Source organism: Argiope bruennichi, chromosome 7 (assembly GCF_947563725.1).
Source record: "Argiope bruennichi chromosome 7, qqArgBrue1.1, whole genome shotgun sequence".
In the NCBI taxonomy this organism is placed as follows: domain Eukaryota; kingdom Metazoa; phylum Arthropoda; class Arachnida; order Araneae; family Araneidae; genus Argiope; species Argiope bruennichi.
This window is the reverse complement of record NC_079157.1, coordinates 130,278,765-130,297,639: the sequence shown is the minus strand read 5'-3', so window position 1 is coordinate 130,297,639 and position 18,875 is coordinate 130,278,765. Positions and strand designations below refer to the sequence as shown.

General features: G+C 29.4%; 1 protein-coding gene across 6 annotated transcripts in view; it reads left to right on the top strand.

Annotated features, from left to right (window-relative positions):
- The window catches only part of LOC129975076 (diacylglycerol lipase-beta-like), a 79,283-nt gene extending 62,047 nt beyond the window's left edge, over positions 1-17,236 (top strand). For all 6 annotated transcript variants that reach the window (XM_056087974.1, XM_056087973.1, XM_056087971.1 and 3 more), the window contains 3 exons: positions 2,639-2,785; positions 7,799-7,917; positions 9,826-17,236. In XM_056087974.1, coding sequence (XP_055943949.1) covers positions 2,639-2,785; positions 7,799-7,917; positions 9,826-9,961 — 402 coding nt within the window. In that variant the 3' untranslated portion in view covers positions 9,962-17,236. The remainder of the gene's footprint in view (positions 1-2,638; positions 2,786-7,798; positions 7,918-9,825) is intronic.
- The last annotated feature ends 1,639 nt before the right edge of the window (positions 17,237-18,875 follow it).

Genomic DNA, 18,875 nt, shown 5'->3' with positions numbered 1-18,875 from the left:
TGATAACCTGAAACAGTGCGTAGTGTCCTTGAAGTATGCACCTGTTATCATCGTTTTGTAAGAAACTTTTCGCCAATAGCAAGAGACCTCTATATAAATTCACTGAAGCTAAAACTAATTTTAACTGGATAGAGGAATGTGAGAACGTTTTCAATAGTCTAAAGCAGGTTTTGACAACTTCTGTTTTGATTTATCTCTGTACTGACAAAAACTTTCTCTTGAATATGTAAGTAGAGTGTAATGAAAAAATGGTAGCCATACTCGCCCAAATAATCGAAAACCAGGAACATATCATAGCTTAAGTAATAATCAAGAGTTTTGGTAAGCCCAAAAGAAATTTATGTATCCCACGTAAAGAGTTATTAGCCATTGTTAAGTCAGAAAATTTTCATTCTTACCTCTATGAAAAAAAATTTTATATCCGGATTGATCGTCTACTTTCAGATGATTTTAAAATTTTAAAGAACCCGAAGGCCAGACAGCCCATTGTATTGTACTCAGAGATTTTAGGAAGTCCAGCTTCGCAAAAGAACTTCGCACAGAGCTGCAAATACATTCTCTCTAAGACCCTGTAGTGAGAGTTGCAAATATTGTTTGCATGTCAAGAGAAGGTTTTGAGGTGGAAAAAGTGTAACCAAGACAGCTGGATCATTGGTCTTCAAATTGAATCTAAAAAACTCTTGGAAGATCCAGATATCCGACCAGTTCTGGAGAAAAAAAACTAAATTCGGCGTATCCACGATCATGGCAAGAAAAGGGACCTCTTGCATCCTAAAGATGATGTTTTATGTCATAAGTGAGGGTGTGATGTCTAGCGCTTATCGACAGCAACTAAATCTGCGGAAAGGTAGAATTTCAAAAGTTTTGTAACAGACTCATGAAGGCGAAAGTGGAGGGTATTTTGGAGTCATGAAAGCATTAAATAAAACATGAGGACGTTTTTATTGAAATGAGTGGATAGAGGCTATCTGATATGTTTGGTTTTTTGTCTGTTGCAGTTGCCTTATGATAGCGTCATTAGATGGCCAAATTATATGCCTTCCTAGTCGACTGAATACAAGAGAGGTTTAGAGGCGTTTTCAAAAGAGCGAATTAATTTGTCCAGTGAATGAATGGAGATTCGTTACAATGACAGAGCAACAGACCGCCATATTTAGGTCTGGATGTATAATCTTAAGTGACAGAGATGTCTGAGTTCCAAGCAGCTATAGAATTGAAAATAACCTCATACTGTCGTTAAAATGATCGATGTCATCCATAGAGACCAACTGTCTTTCAACGCTTAGCAATTGTCAATTGATTAGCTTCATATCGAGCTATTAGCCATGCTACCGGTGTTTGCTATCTTTGAAGCAGAGAACAGTATTACAAATACGAAGAAATCTGTAATAATGCTTCCATGCGCATTTTATTTCATGGTAAGAAAGAAAATTTTACAAATATTTTAATGACTACTGAATGGATGGCAGGGCAGTGACCCCAATTGCAACAACAATCTTAGTAATGATTTTGCCCACAGAAATACAGATTCCCGAAACTGCTAGAATTTTGGCGATATCAGTGAGGAGTGAAGATGTTATACCTTTCCAGGAGCTTCTTTGCTCTGTCATGAAATCTATGAAAATCCGATAGACTGAGCTCAAGACAGTAGGCGAATGAATTCTTCGTTTGAAGTGCTGATATCCAGCGTGTTCACTCTGACATTTTGTACTGTTGTAGTTGTTTACTGATGATTAACTGCTTGTCTGTTAATTTCTGCGTACATTCAACTATGTTTTGCTACCTGTGCTTTCTCATAGACTAAAATATCCATTATTTGGTTTAGGCTTCTCAGCATCCACCGGACAAATTTCCCATGACAATTATAGATGTTCGCACTGTTGGTAATAAAATCCAATGAATGAAGTGAATCCATTTTAATGCATTAATTATGATTGATAGTTGTATTTTAAATAGTGCTATAGAATTTGATTTATTTTAAATTAATTGTTAATGTAATAGTTATTCAAAATGTATATTCACTTTTTGTATTCTCTGAATCATTACATGTTCGGGGGTTTTAGTAGTGTCAGTGAGAAGATGCTAAGAACATTAATAAATCAAAAAATACAGCTGCTGTGGTAAAAACTATCCAATTTCTCCAATATTTATGTACCATGGAAACAATTTTTTTTAAAGAGTTATAGCCTTAGGGTCAGAAGTTATTCCAAATACCAGTTAATTTAAAATTACAAATTTCAATTTATTGAAAGTATTATAGTATTATTTGACATCTAAAGAAAATCAGTAAAAATTTAAAAAGAAATGAATTATCATTCATAAAAACAGTATTATGAAAAAATGTAAATATATTGGTAATGCATGGTTTACTTTTATGAAATGTGTGATGTATTCTCCAATGTAGATAAATATCTCCAAAGTATTTTATTTGCAATAAATACTGTTTAAAAAATTGATAAGAAAAGAGTAGCCAGATAGTGCAAGAGATTAATTGACAATTGAGAAAATAAATTTTCTTAATTGAATAAATTTTTAAAAAATATATTGAAGTAATAAATAATATTTGAACGATTGAGATTATATTTTGTAACAAATTTGTTGCAGATATTTTATTGTAATTCTTTACATTGTATTTCAGTGTAAAATATTTCTTCACAAATTGTTTGATTGTATTGGAAAGAAGCCTTCTCAAACGGATGCCAGCACAGCTCCCTTATCTCGTCCTTTACTTGAACATTTTGGGCAAACTAATTCTTGTGGAAATTATACAACTAACAGTTCACAGGTATGGTATTTGCATGTATTGCTAGTAAAATAATTAGTTAAACTACTAGTGGGGTTACACAGTCAATGAAAAAGCATATGAACACCAATAGGATTTTACCATTTTCTCATTGAATGTTGTTCCACTGGTTCAGGTACCAGTCAAAAGTATGGAACAAAAAGGTTATGTATCATGTGCTAAATTCTACTTTGCAAAATATTCATTGCACTTTATTATATGATATTGAATCGTAAGCATGCTTTGTTAGCAATCCCAAAAAACAAATGTTTGTAAGATATCTGTTTGCTATATTTTTTTTCTTCCTTACCTAGAATACCAGTGGTATCTAATGTGCCAATAGAACATACATGCCACCTCTTTAAATTTCTTTCCCCTCATAATATGATTATGATCAAGTATAACTAACTCAACAGAATCTATCTTATGCATTTTTATAAAAAAACAAGCTCAGATTTAAAAAACTTCCAAATAAAAAAATAAAAGTGGCCTAAAGTTTCAGATCTATAATCTTTTTTAAAGAAACCAAAATAAAAGATTTTATTAAAAAAAAGATAAGCTCTAGGTTAATACATTTAAATGTTTTATGTAACATTTTATAAAACAATCAAAAATAAATATCAGAATTGAAACTGCAGTAAAATATATTATAATTTTTGAAGATATAACTAAGTGGAGAGCTATGCAATGACTGAACTTTGTCATGCAATATAGTGCCTAAAACCTATATATATATATATCGCTATTATATTATTTATTTATTGCAATAATAAATTATAAATAACCTCTCTTTACATACTGATTTATCAGAACATCTCCCAAAAAATTTCCTGTGTCATTCAATAGAAAAGAATGAAAAAATATTCGTATTTTTAATTTCATAAAAATATTTAAAATATAATGATATTAAAATCATTTCAATAGAGAGTGTTACAGTAACATTTTGTTTTAGCTATCTCTGAATTTATCGGAATATTTTATTTCTTCACAAATTTAATAATATTTAAAATATTATCTTCTTTAATGCAAATTTCAAAATTTTCATCCTTTACACATAAGCACAAAACATTTCTGTCTTTTACAAGCCAAATTAAATAATTTTTAAAGAATCGCGAATTCGAAATCTGATGTTTAATGTCATGAAAAATTAATTCTGTATATAAATAATAGAAATTTTTATTTCAAAACTAAAGGTCTCCCCCCTCCCCTACTGGCTTTTGTCTGCCACCTTCATTGTTATCCGACATTCAACTGGCTGCTCGCCAGTTCAGTTAGTAAGTTTTTAAACTCCGCTGGCCATTCATTCAACTTTGGAATCTTAATCTTTTCATGAAGAGAAATTACATTTTTCGATCGGCCTATTTCTGATTCAAAACTCAAAGCCCCCTCAATGAGAATATACTGTCAAAAAAATAAGAGATGCCCATTGCATGAAACCTACTAACCATACTGTGACAGCCTTCCTTGATCTATCCAAGGCTTTTTATGGGGTTTGGTGTCAAAAACTAATTATAAAACCGTTTTATGATTTAGGAAGAGCTCTGACCTGGATCTATGACTTCTTAAAGAATCAGCTTATAAAGGTGAAATTCAACTGTTCCTTTTCTGAAAGCCTCTCACTATCGTCAAGCTTCCAAAATATCTCGGTTTTGTTCTGGGTCTTGAGATACTGAGTAATAAACATTTAGATCATCTTGTATTGAGAGCTAGGAGATACCTCAACATACTAAAATTTATCTCGAGATGTGACTGGGGAGCTAAAGCTACTACTCTGAGAAACACTTATGTTTCTCTTATTCAGATTATCCTTGAATATGGATATCCTATTTATTTTTGTGCTTCAGATTAAAATCTGCAGAAACTTGAATGAGTCCAGCTTAGTGCTGCTTGATTCATCATTGGCTACGGAATTCTTGTTCCAATGGCATTGTATTTTAAGAGGCAGATCTGCAAATCCTAGGACTTAAAAGAAGTGCTTGTCTGGTTAAATACTAGAATAAACTTTGCAGTCTTGGTTCACGAAATAGAACATCTGCTTTTCGCAAAGTTTGGAACAACAATCAAAGACTCAAGAGAAATAGTCCATTTAGTCAAGTACTCACTAGCAATATTGTCTCTAGTGCTGTGGAATAGCATCACTTGATACAGTGTTTCGATTCATCGAGTGTCTGGCTGGTGTATTTTATGCTACTGACCTTCCTGTTCAAGTGAACAAGCAAAATGATCTTGCAATTTATCTAAGGCAACTGGCGCTTAAGAGAATTAATCATATTCCAATTGGCAGAATTCAAATATATACGGACAGTACTAAAAATGATAATGATTGCACTAGCAGTGGAATCTGCATCAAATCTCAAATTGGAGAGGTAAAAATCCAGAAGAGGAGTCCTGTTTTCTGCTCTGTTTTTTGTAGTGAGCTTATTGCCATCAATGAAGGACAGAAATTGTTTAAGTCACTCACTCATTGAAATGAAATCTGGATTTTGTCAGATAGTAGAAGCTCAATTCAACACTTGACCAACTGGCATAGTTCTTTGTCTCATTAGATCCACCTACAATGGATACTCTTTCATGTTGGTAATGAGATTGCAGACACTCTGGCTAAAGCAGGAGCTAATGATGCCTCTGTGCCTATTGAAACTCTTACCTATATGGAAATTTTCTAGATAGCCAAAAGCCAAAATAAAATCACTTGGCTTGTCTCACCAAGTATATCACTGGTATAAGAGTAGTCACCCAGGGGTCTCTCTGACTTTTGATTGTACTAGGCTAGATCAGACTGCTCTTACTCCCTTTTTCAGTGGGCACCTTGGAATTACGAAATATTCTGAGGGTTATAAAGTGCTATGAAATCTGCCCCAAGTGTTTTTTGGAAGAAGCTTCACTTGCTCACATTCTTATTTGTCTGGACCTCTCCAGGCAGAATCTTATTGATAATTCATTGTTAGCATTGGTCTTCTTCAAGTTGCTCCGTTTCATAGACTTAATATAGCTCTGCTGTACTTGGGGATGTACAGAATATTACAGAATACAATAGAATATTTTCCCCTTATATCTCCAATATCCAAATACTGAATCTTTTCATGTTTTGAAGCAGCTTCACAATCTGCTTTTCTTTTTAATTTGCTGGATTCTTGCTAGGTCTTTATCGTTTTTTTTTTTTTTTTTTTTCATCTTATGCCTCTGGACACCCCAATACTTATTAAAAAACAATGCAGGGTTAATACGTATATTGCTTAGATATTTAATCAATTGCTATCCAAGATGCGAAAAATTTCCACTATTCAAAAAAGGTACGCAAACTGGTTAGATATTCATCAGTATGCCACAAATGATGTGTCTAAAAGTTACATTAACAAATAATATTGTTTTAAACTCATTTACTGTTAATTTGATGTTAATTAAAGCTTTACTGTTCCTTTTTATCACCATTTCGCCATCAATGGCAATATAAATAGTTCCTATGATGTAATAATAATTTTCATTAAATATTTCAATCAATAATTGGTTCTTACATTCTCTGTTTCATTTGATGTTTCCTTGATTCATGCCATTTTATACATAGTACTTGGAAATGGCCATGACTTGGACTTACTTGAAAATATTTTTGAGCATCTTAACTGCAACTCATGTAGTTTCTACCTATATGTAACTTGCATACTTTAAGTGCATATAAATGGATTATGCATTCAGCTTATAGCTGAATGAGCTGTTGAAGTAATTATCAACTTCCTATGTAACTACAAAAAGTGTTACCTGCTCCCTGGCATAGCATTTGAGTATATTGAATGACAATTGCACTCTGGTGCATACTAAGAGTGCCCCAATGTCTATCACTGGATTCAGTATAACCCCTCCCATTAGAGGTATGTCATGTATGAAAGTAGCAAGTTCCACCCCATTTCTTTTCCCATCCAGGAATCAAGAGCCAACCATACTGGAGCATCATGTCCTCATTTTTGAAATGCTTTGAAATTTTGAAAAAAATAATATTTAAAAAATGCAATAATCAAATTTATGTGAATAATTATTGTTAAACAATTATTTATAATAATATTTGTTGCACAAATGAATTTATTTTATTTAAAAAATTAATTGTAATATAATTTGATTTTCTATTTGTCTGACTTACAGGCTTTAGTTATAGTTCTTGCATTTACCTCTAATTTTTAATTTACTGACAACTCTAGCTAAGCTTTAATGTCCATGTTGTCAATTGGTTTGATCTTTTAACAAACTATCAATTTTCCTTATAAGTATTTTTTGTTTAACACTGAGTTCTCGCTTCTGATTATCTTAATATTCTTCAGTGTTGGAACTTGTTTTTTATGTTCAACTCAAAAGCTGGTATTTTAAAAAATTATGTTTATAGTTTCTATTGATATAGTGATTTAAAGATTTTAAAAATTTGATAAGGTATACAAAATCTTCATGATCATAAATTTCGATAAAAATTATTTTATCAAATTAGCTTTCAAAGACTTATTAACTTATAATTATGGGTTCTAAGAAATTTAAAGGGATATCACCTGAGGTCAAGTATAATATATGGTTTGAAAGTCCTAGATAATTTTTCATTTAATCTATAATTTGCATCCATAAAACAAAATTACAGGATAAAAAGTAAGTTTTTCTGAAAACTGTATTGAGCAATTTTTATTTGTAATAAGGAAAATGTGGGAAGAACATCAATTTTGTAATGTTTAATTTTATATAAACAGTAGTAGGAAATGATTGAATATTTTTTAGTAGATTCTAGAGCTGTTTCCAAAGAACGTTTCACATCTCTGAATATTTTCATGAAATTTTGAATTTGAGTCATGACTAATGAATATTTTGCTCTTACAATGGTAAATCTCATTTCAGCATCGAATTTGACTATTATATTATTACAAAGGCTATTTTCAACATTTTTTTTTCCCTCTACACAAGTTAAAAGTTTTTCTCTACACTACTCAATAAAGTTGTTTCTCTTATGTTGAAAAATCTGCTTTTGAATCATTATATACTTTTCAGGAAGGTTCGTCTGAGAGCAGTGTGAGTAGTGGACAAACTGCAGTTCATTCTCGGCATTCAGCTCCAGTTCCGTTGTACATTCCTGGTCGAATGCTGCACTTGTCACGAACTGATTCTGGGTAAATTATTTCAATAAAATGTAACATCTAAATGTTTACTCGGGTATATAAATTAGAATTTCCAATATATTTATTCTTATAAAATTTATTATAAGCAAGCATATAATTTATAAGAAATGCCATTGCTTGATTCAAAATTCAAAAATTTCTTGGAATCAAAGATTAAAAGTTGGCAACAAATTTGACTTTGAAGGTTATAATATCTTTTCGAGCATGACCTGAACATCACCTTTCGTCCTGAAGAAATGTTCTAAAATTACTTTTAAATGAAAAGCTAAAAAATAAATATTTTTGAAAATATCTATAAAAGAAAAGGTATTTTCCAATATTTCATTTAAAAATTTAATTCCTTGGGAAAATGTTTTTAAAAAAATTAATTGCTTCTAAAATCAACTATAAATAGTCACTATTTATGTCATAAAATTTGGTCCCACCTCAAAAAAATAAATAAATGTGCCTCCCCTTAATTTTTTGCATAACATGAATTTATTTCTTAAATGTTGTATAATATTAAACTGTTAACTAGGTCTGATGAAATATTTCAATGCAAAACGAATTGAATATAAGTTAATGACCCGGTTAACAGGTTTAAATATTCCATTGTTTATTACAATTTATACAAACTTTTAGTTAAAGATGACTATTGAGAATAAAAACAATCAAAGAATTTTAATTTTGAAAAAATAAACTTTTGATCAATATATGGTAATAAATTAAATTATTCAATTTCTCTGTTGTTTTTGAAGGAATGCATGAAGCATGTGGGAAAACAAAACTAAAATAAAGTGTTTATGGTTGATATATTGGTATGTCAATCTTAGAATAAGAAAACCTACTAAGTCTTAGGATACAGTTTTTGTTCATTATCAAAGGAAGCAAAAATAAATGTCTAAAAACTGATAAAAGTCATTACACATATTGGATTAAAGTCATTGAACTCTGGTTTAAAAATTATTTGTTTAAAAAGAATATTTTCCAAGATTTTTGAAATTATTCAACTAATTTTGGACAATCTTTTCATGCAGTTTACACCCTTATGTGATCAAATTAAACTGTTTATTTAAATAAAAAAAAATTAAATCAATAAAAATGCAGATTTGCATACTCTATATAAAAAGCAAATAAAATGATTAATTCTTAAAACTTTTAATATTAACATGACGTCCTTTAAAATATGTTCCCTGTTTATACAATTCTTCTATCCAACCTCTCTTCCAAACTAAAATGACTCTTTGGTATCTTTTTTTTTAAAAATTTATTTTACATCACTCTGTAGTCCTAATACATTGTGTGTGTGTGTACGTGTTTCAAATCATTGTCTTTTTTAAACAAATTTCAAAAAACGAAAAAAAAAAAAAAAACTAAGCAACAAGAAACGAAAGATCCTCTGTTAATATCTGAAATTATAATATGTAATCAAAAAATTTTGATCCTGCAGCTTCTAACTAGTTATGACAAAATTTTTGTTTTATTGATCTATCAAGAGACAAGCTTCAAAAATTGCTGTACATCTGCAGATTATCAAAATTGTGTGAAATGGAATTTTTGCTTGTACACAGATCTTCAACAATGTCATAAATTTTTAAATGATGAATTGCCCCAGCCAAAGTTTGCATGTACTTCCTTGACATGGAACATTGGTACTATTCATATCATTGTGACTGGTTAAAACAGCTCGCATAAGCATGTTCCAGTATTTTAGTGAAGCAGTTTAATATTAGCCAACTGCTTTACTGAAACATTATTCAAAATTTCTTACAAATTCTTTGCTTTTTCATTTTTAAAATGTTAAAACCAAAACTATCCACATGAAATTTTATGACTTTTTAGAATGAAAGTTTTAAAATTATTAAATGAAAAATTAGTAATTTATTATTCTGAACATTAATGATGTCTTTTTATTTTCAGTTACAATGGACGATGGGTCTCCTATGACTACTTTAATCAAATAATAATTAGTCCCACAATGTTATCTGATCATATGGTCTATAATGTATATAATGCTCTGAAGCAGTTGGTCAGTAGTTCTGGGAATTTTCCATAACCAGTATTTGTTGATGAAAAGAATTAAAATAATAATTTTTAATGAAATAAAAAAGAAATACGTACATTTTTGCCACTTCAAAGTTTGTCTGATGGCTACTTGTATGCATAGGTTGAATTGAATGTTAAATTGAGGCAAGTGTTCATAAACCATGAAAAGTTAATGTTGTACAGATTTTAGTATAATTTAAATTGTATTTTACTTCTGATATCAAGCAAAAATAATAGAAAATAATGTCCAAGTTTGTTAAATGAGATTTTAAACAATAGTAAACCTAATTTTGACTTTACAAATACTACTTAAAACATATTATTTATTAGTTATTTCACACTTGCCTTAATATACCATAGAATATTTAACAGGTCATATGCTTCATAAACAGTGTGCCAACAATTAGTTTATATATTTAAAACATTACTTGCTTTATCTTTAAAATTGAGATCATCTATTCTTGAAGTGTACCTTGTTTTATTTGTGTTATGCTGTGAAAAAGTTTATATGCTAAAAAGATACATTCATAGTTTTATTTAGAATTGAATACATATATATTTAATTTTCAACCCAAATTGCACAAGACTTTTTAAAAATATATTTTTCATCTTAAGGGAATTTGTAACTTGTGCATTTTGTCAATGAAGAGTTTTCAGATTGAACCATATAGTATTTCATAGCATTAAATACACAAGCCTGCAAAATTGAACTCTTTGAAAAATACAAGAGAAGTTTTCGTTGAGTTTTATGTTATTTGGTGACCTGATTTCGAAAATAACCTCCATAATTTCTCATCATGCCAGAATTTTTTATAAAGTCAATATCAATATTTTTTTCTAAAATCTTATTTGAAAAGGAATTTTCACTAACAATTTTGCATGTGCTATTTGATAACAGAGGATTTTATCATTTAAATTTATATAAAATCGATTCTTGTTGAGGCAAATTGATTTTTAAGCAATCAGTTAATTTTGTATAGGTGAACTTAAGTGGATGAAAACCACTGTTGCCAAATCGCATGAGTCGCCTCTTGTCAAGAGAAAAGCATTAAGTTACCTTGAGTTTAAGCTTTTTAGAACAAATTATGATGCAGTTTCTTGAGAAAATCACCAAAATACTATTTTAATTTGTTTTTACAAGGTAACTTACAAAAAATGGACGATTGATCAAAAGGAGAAAATCTTACATATGTGTACTTGTAAGTTTGAAACAAATTTTAAATTGAGTAAAAAAACAAAACAAGACAAAAGTTACTATTTAAAAGTAGTACTCTTTTTGCTTTGAAACTTCTTTTTGACATTCTTCTTTTATGTTCAATCTCAGGCCTATCTTGTGTTAACATTCAATAGTAATTGACGAGCATGTTTTTGCCTCACTTACCTTGATATTTGCACTCCTTATCTTTGATGTCTTGGTTTAACCTTTCACCCTGTTATTCGCAGACTGCTCCTAAATTGTCAGAGATAAAGTCCACATAAATGAAGGAAATGTACTTTGACACTCATGGAGCAATCCGATGCTTTAAATTTATGCAACATTTTCATAATAATTTCTTTATAGTCCGAATTCTTGTAGTTACCCAGAAATTTATTGATGAGTCTTTGAAGTCAACCCAGGCTTCTTTTTTCTTTGTTATCATGGTGGTCTCAAATTATTTATTCTTCATAGACTTGTGGATATCTAGACAAACAAAGATTTCTTCTTTCAACTTGGCTTCTGATAAACCCGGAAACTTTTTGCACAAATATTTAAAACAATCGCCACCTTTGGAATAGCGTCATCTAACCGCGATTCAAAATTACGAGGTCTATCCCAAAATAGCCCTAGCGTTGCTTTAAAATGGGATGTTAATATAATTATACTTAACTAAACTTTTAGAATAGCCTTGACAAACTGCTTCATTACACCTAATTTTTATACATGGGGGTAACAATTTTTTTTTTTTTTTTTTTTGCTCAGTTAAGTTGTTCCGAATAACATTCTTGTTGCCTGATTCAAGATTTCGTCTGGTTTGGCCATTCTTTTTTGAGTCTTATTGTGGCTGTCCCACTCACAAATGAAACATGGAAACTTTGAATATCCGCCTTGTGGGCCAAAAAACATGGATGTAACTTTCAAATCCCCGCAAATGGCTCTACCATGGTCAGTATAGTTTATTTTGTTGAGCATGAGAGCTAGGTTTTCACGGCCTTTAATATACCTTTTAAATACACGGAGTGTCCATGGTACAGATGCATACTGGCTTCCGTAATGAAGAAGGGCAGCTTTAAGGCTCTTTTTTTGGCTTTTGGCAGCTTAAGGCTTTTTTGTTGAATCTATAAACAGCATCCATTCATCTTTATCGTAGAGGATATTAAATTTGGCCATCAAATCCGGGAACATCAGAACAATAGACCAGGTTCTCCTCTTCCTCAAAGTACTTAACAAATTCTTTTACCAATAAAAGGAGGTTTCTTTGGCCATGGAGGTGTCACAGAGGAATATTATATAGATTTCACCACAGCAAAATGTTGGATAGAAATGGAGGGAAGAAATTCTGTGCTGAAAAATTTATGGTAGATATTCATAAAAATCCAAGTAAAATTCAATTTTTTAAGAAATTGTGACATGATTGAAATTTTTCATTATTTTAAATTTCAGCACCAAAAAATACATAAAGTTCAGCTATCAGTTCACTTGTATTTTTTTTATCGCAGGCCTGTGATATTTTTAAAACAATATTCCTCTTGACTTGTGTCAAAACATACAAATAGAAATTTCTTATTAAAAGTCAAAACATGTTGCATGTTTTTACACACAGAAATTTGTCCCATTGACATAACTTTGTAGCTTAATATTTCATCATTTTTTTTTTGTGCTGTATCTTATTTTTCATCTCATCAGATGAATGAATTGTTCTTTCTGTTTGCAAACTTTATCCTATATTTTTATGTAGTCATAATCTAGTAGCATATTTGAGCTTATTTGTTTTTTATCTTTGTTTTCTTTATATTTTTACTGTGATGTGCACAACATCTGTTTTGTAATTTATGTACTAACTATATTTGTGAGATATATATTGTGTTTGTGATTTCATTATTTTGACGTTTGACTTAAAGATCAATGTAAAGACATGCTAGCAATGGTGATAATATATTCAAATCAAATCACTGCTGAATCTTTATTTTTATATTTTAAAAATTCCTTTCTTTGTTGGGAAGGAAACTTCCTAAATAAACATTAGTTATTTATATTTTCTATCTATAAAAACATTTCCATGTCTCATCAAAATATATGGTATATTTTCAAAAATCTAATTTCAATGCAATAAAGAGTTGGAATGATTTGAAAATGCAGTAAACTCGACTATCAAATGTAATGTAGCTGGAGTGAGACCAGTACCAAAAAATTTTTTTATAAAAGCTCAAAAATAATTAAAACATTCCTTTTTATAACAAAACTTCATTGTTGTAAAAACAGCCCTGTAATAAAAATTTTATATGCATTTTAATATAAATTTTAATAAGATTTAAATTAATTGTATAATAATAAAATCATATAAACTGTGCAATATAGGTTTTATTCATTCAAAATTTATTTTAATTTACTTTACTATTCATTGCTTAATGAATATACTAATATGGAAAGGGAGGCAGAAGCAAGAGTAAACAGCACCCAGGCTATAGTTTGTTTGTTTTTTCCCATCGAATGTATCGTATGATTTTCCACCCAATGGAAAATGTATCATTTTTTGCCATTTATGAAAAAATAAAATTCTTAAAAGTTATTATGTTAAGAATTTTACCCTTTTCTTTGTAGCTTTATGAGTATTTTTAAATTTTGTAAATTAGTAAGAATTTTTTTTTTCTTTTTTGAAAAACCAAAAATTATTTTAAAAAATATTATGAAAACGTTTGAAATAGGCCTCCCACCCATAGCTTACTTTTAGAAAGGGGTATTTTGTTTCTATAATATATATAGAAGTGGGAAATTATTTATGCATGAAATTCCTAAAAATTGCATACAAAATTTGTAATAATTCGCATAGCATTTGTTGGTTTATATTTTCTTTTAATTCTTTAAATTGAGAAATTAAAATGGATTACTTAAGAACTGCTGTTAATAATTCAGCAAATTTATTGATTCAACTCGAAATCAGTTCATTCAAGTGGAATCTGAATTCTAGTTTTGAAATTATCTGGTACCATTTATATGGATAATTGTAAATTCATAATATATCTGCCATTTATTTTCCACATTAGAATATTAAAAATAGAAATGTTTTGCGTGAATCAAGGAGGAGAAATGTAAATCTTACATGCATTGTAGGTTTTAAATATAAATAAATTGTAATTTAATAAATGTAGAAGATTTTTATGTTGAAAAAAAACCCTTTTTTTTTATTATTTATGTTTAAAGTACAGTTAATGGGTTTAATAAGTGATTATCGAATGAGCAATGAGGCAAATTAAAAATTGAATTAATATATTAGAATGAAATATATATTATAATAAATAGTTTTACTTATTTACTATATTAAGTATCTATTAAGTAGCGTACAATGAGCAGGGAAGCTTGATAAAAAGAAAGTGTGGTGTATCTGTAATAAGTACTAAAGTAAGGGAACACAGAAGCTATGATTGTGAGAAGGAAAAAAACAGAACAGTCTGCATTCTGTGGCGATTCCCAAAAATGCACAAGAAACTAACGAAAAGAAAAAAAAAAAAAAAAAAAAAAAAAAACAGATTTTGCACATTGAAAAGAATCTCACAAAATGCTTCATTTTGCCAATTTTTTGTACTTGCTTTGGGATTTTTTTTTTTTTTTTCTTCTGCATATATGTCAGGATGTATATAAAAAAAGGTAATAATAATTTCTGAAAAATATCATTGTGGAAGTTTGCTTATTTTTGTAAAATCATCATTCCAGATGAATTATTATTAGTTTAAATATTTACTAATGCGATTAAAGTATAATAAAATGATATTTTATTCGTCTTTTAAAAGAAAACATAAAGACGTTTTGAGAGAATACAAAGGAGAGACGAAGTAGGGGTTTGCCATTTGTTTTGAAATAATTTTAAAGATTTTAAAAGAATTATATATGTTATCATAGATTTATATTTATGAAAAAATAATTGTTCCTGTCATTATTTTATAGTAGATGCATAAAAGTGGCATTTATGATATATTTAGAAATGTAAATGGATACTATTTTTTTTATTTACTTTGTGTTACTAAATAAATATTTTATATTTCCGAATATAAGCCAAGAACTTTTGGGGAACTTCTTCTAAACTACAGATATGTATGAATTCACTCATCTCTCAAAAAATGTAAGTACATTTTCGTTAGTTAGGAGTATGCGATCCATAGCTAATGATCGGCAGTATAAAACCTTTTTTTTTATTTCTATTGCTTATTTTTCTGAAGAAAAAATGAATTTAAAAAGAAATGAGCTGTATTTGTGTGTGTGAATGAGTTATTTTACCATCGAAGCTGTTTATTATTGCTTGTCTGTTCTGTCGGGCGGAAGATGTGCGGGTGGAATTTTCCGTAAACACGATCACTTGCAGTTTCTCTACCCTCCTATCTTTCAGTCCAAATGACGTAGAAAACGAGAGCAGCACATCGCATACCAAAAAGAAAGAGGGTGGTCTCACCCAAACTTTCTCGCATACTCTCTACTAAACTTGCAATGCTAGAGAGAGTCTTGCGTGGTGTTGGCATGGCATAGTTTCGATTTGGCATGAACCTTTAGCATTTTTAATGAGTCTATTGTGTCGTCCTTGGTGAGGATTTTTTATTTATTTATTTTTGCGATTCATCCCTAGCATGCCGGTGACAGTATCCGAAAATCGAATGTGTGCTTTTGACATGTTTTTCTCAACAGACAGGAAAGTGCATTTGCGGTCACAAAATTCCATACCAAATGTGTTAAGTTATTGCGTTTTCGAATGAACATATTTCTAGAAGTACAGACCGACCCTCAACCCGTTGTTGGATTTGTAAAAATGGGAGAGTTGTCTACACTCTGGATGTGAAATGTGTGTACCGAATTTTATCTGTCTAGCTCTGTTCGTTTTGTAATTGTGTTCGCTTATATTCGAGCAGACGAACTTCCTCTGAACAGATTTCACTCAAAATCGGGTCGAAAGCTGCAAATGGGGTGTAACAACCGTCAACCACATTTCAGCCATCTTACTCAAAGCGTTTTTAAGTTATCTTTGTCACAAACAAACAGACGGACGGATTTCCTAAAAATGTGTTTTTCAAACTCAGGGAGATACAACATAGAGAGATTCATAAAAAATCTGAAGATTTTTTTTTTGATGATTACTATTATTTTTTATACGATGTATACGAGGAAGTAAAAAGTGCTTGGCTTCAGATGAGGTGACCAAAGCTAAAACGATCGCCATTGGCTTTGTGTGTTTTATTTTATAACGACTTGATTGGAAACGATTCCGCCCGTTTTATCACCTTGGCAATATTTTACCTTCACCGCGGGATTTTTTTTAAATTTTAATTTCGGCTTATAAACTGATTTTGAATGAACGGTAAATTTTTGGAGGGAAAACACAATTCCGGCTTATATTCATTATATTCAGAATTATACGAAATCTCTTATGGATGTAAATATTATACATTAAAATATCATATTTTTTTCTTAAGATAACAGATGTTGTTGTTTTTTAAATTTGTTACTTTTGATCTAAATAATGAACTCCTTCCTTTCATTTGTTGAAAATCCCATCTTTAGATTCCATTCAGTGAGGTTTAGTGAGAGAAAATATCTACAAACATTTTGATTTATTTTTGAGAAGAAAGGTTTATTATTATTAGTGAAATGGAAAATGCGGGGTTTCTGGCATCCTCTAATGCCAGAGGAGAAGAAAGGTAACATGAATTTTTATTTTTAATGATATACTGTGTATTAGGAACCCGTTGCCAGCATGGTCTGAATAATAGAAAATGTGCATTTATTTGTTGTTAAAAGTCGTAGTATTTATTTTCTGTTACCATTTTGATGCAAAAAAAAGATTTTATTTCTGTTTCATTGCATGATTTGTTTTTATTGTTTGAACATTATATACTGTATATAAATAAGTGTAAAAAATGAAATGTGATATCTATACTACAAACATATATATATATACACGCAAATAACTATGGAAAAACTTCCTTTAATTATCATATTGGTATTCCATGTGTCTGTGGAGCATTTAAAAGAGCAATATTGAATGAAATAATATATATAATTATATATTCATATGTCATATGTAATAGAACATTGCTTGAGATTTAGTACGAATAAATTGTTTGAAAAAAATGTTCCTTACGTTGTGTTTTGTTCATTGTTAATCTTTATATAATAATTTTTGTCTGAATGATATGATATGAAATTCTAACACTAAAAAAAAAATATATATATATATATATATATATATTTTGTAAGATTAAGGATAATCTGTAATTTAAAATAATAATAAAAATCAAAGAACCGGATACCCAGCCCCAATCATCGTTCGATTTTCCTAATTTTTGTTTCATATGAAAGTTCATGAACTCTAGATATGTCATCATGGTCACCTGTCCTCCATTTCTAAGAGAAATAAAAAAAAAAAAACATTACTTCATCATACATTCTGATAGGCAAAAGCTGCGACGTCATTCCTCATCCACAATTATTGCACAGATTTCGGACATTTTTATTTTATACTAGCCGTTTTTAGCGACCAGCTGGTTCGCCAAATGAATGCTCTCTAACATTTTCAATTAAATATTTATATACCTTGATCTCTTAATAGTTCCTTCAGAAAAATATTTTTAATTTTCCAATTTCGATAGTCACATCTTATATTATTATAGAAACATCACTATTTTGTTCATTTGTTCTCTAATTTACTGTCAGCTGCCTTAAGATTTAAATTTGAATTTAAAATGGATAAGAAATTTTTTCATGAAACTAAACATATATTTAAAAAAATAAAACTACAGAAAATCGTATCCCTCAGCAATGTAATCTTATGTATACCAGAAAGTATCTTTTTATATAATTTATTCAGTATTTCAAGAATTATTCTTTAAAAATTTCTTAGATTCATCATAAAACTCAGTCTTATTTTCAAAAAGATTTAAATGCGGTAAATAATATTTGATTCCAATCCATACATATACTCCTGAAAACTATTATGAAGTCTAACTTTTATATAATTCTTTGATCCTATAAATCACGTTTAGTAAAATTATCGTGACAAACTAAGGTTTTAATCCTCTGCAATCAAGCCTGACCGAGTTATAAAGCTTTAAATATCATTACTTTAGCTTTACTTGCATCCTTTTGAATATCATCATTAATTTAGACAATCAGTCTCAGGAAAATTCCAAAAGCAGATTACTGTATTTTCCTCAAGACGGTCGATGAAGAAGTCTAAAATTACGCGTTTTTACAGAATCGAGACATTCAAATTTGTATAACTTAATCAGTTTTAATTGAAAAAGAGTGAAATTTTTTTTTAAATTTAAAATATTAATGTCTCAAGAATATATTATTAAAATTGACTCTAAAAACAGAGGATCAGCATAAAAATTTAAAATTCGTAATTTATCAGGATATTTATTGGTTTAAACTACATAAAATATAATTACTTATTTCATTTAGTCCATTTTTTTATTAGATATATACGCCAGTTAATAAAGTTTTAAAAATTAGCTGTTGGGCACTCATTACAGTTGATATTAAGTATATATTAAACTATGTATGCTTTAATTAAAACTGAATGATTAATATGAATTTTAAAACGGTAAAGAAAACTTTCTCGCATTAATTTAAAAAGAATATCAAAATTCAAATTAATATAATTTCAAAATTTCTGTAATATCTCAAGAGTTATTTACCAAAAATTTCTCAGGTTCATCATCAAATTCAGTTTTTAATTTTA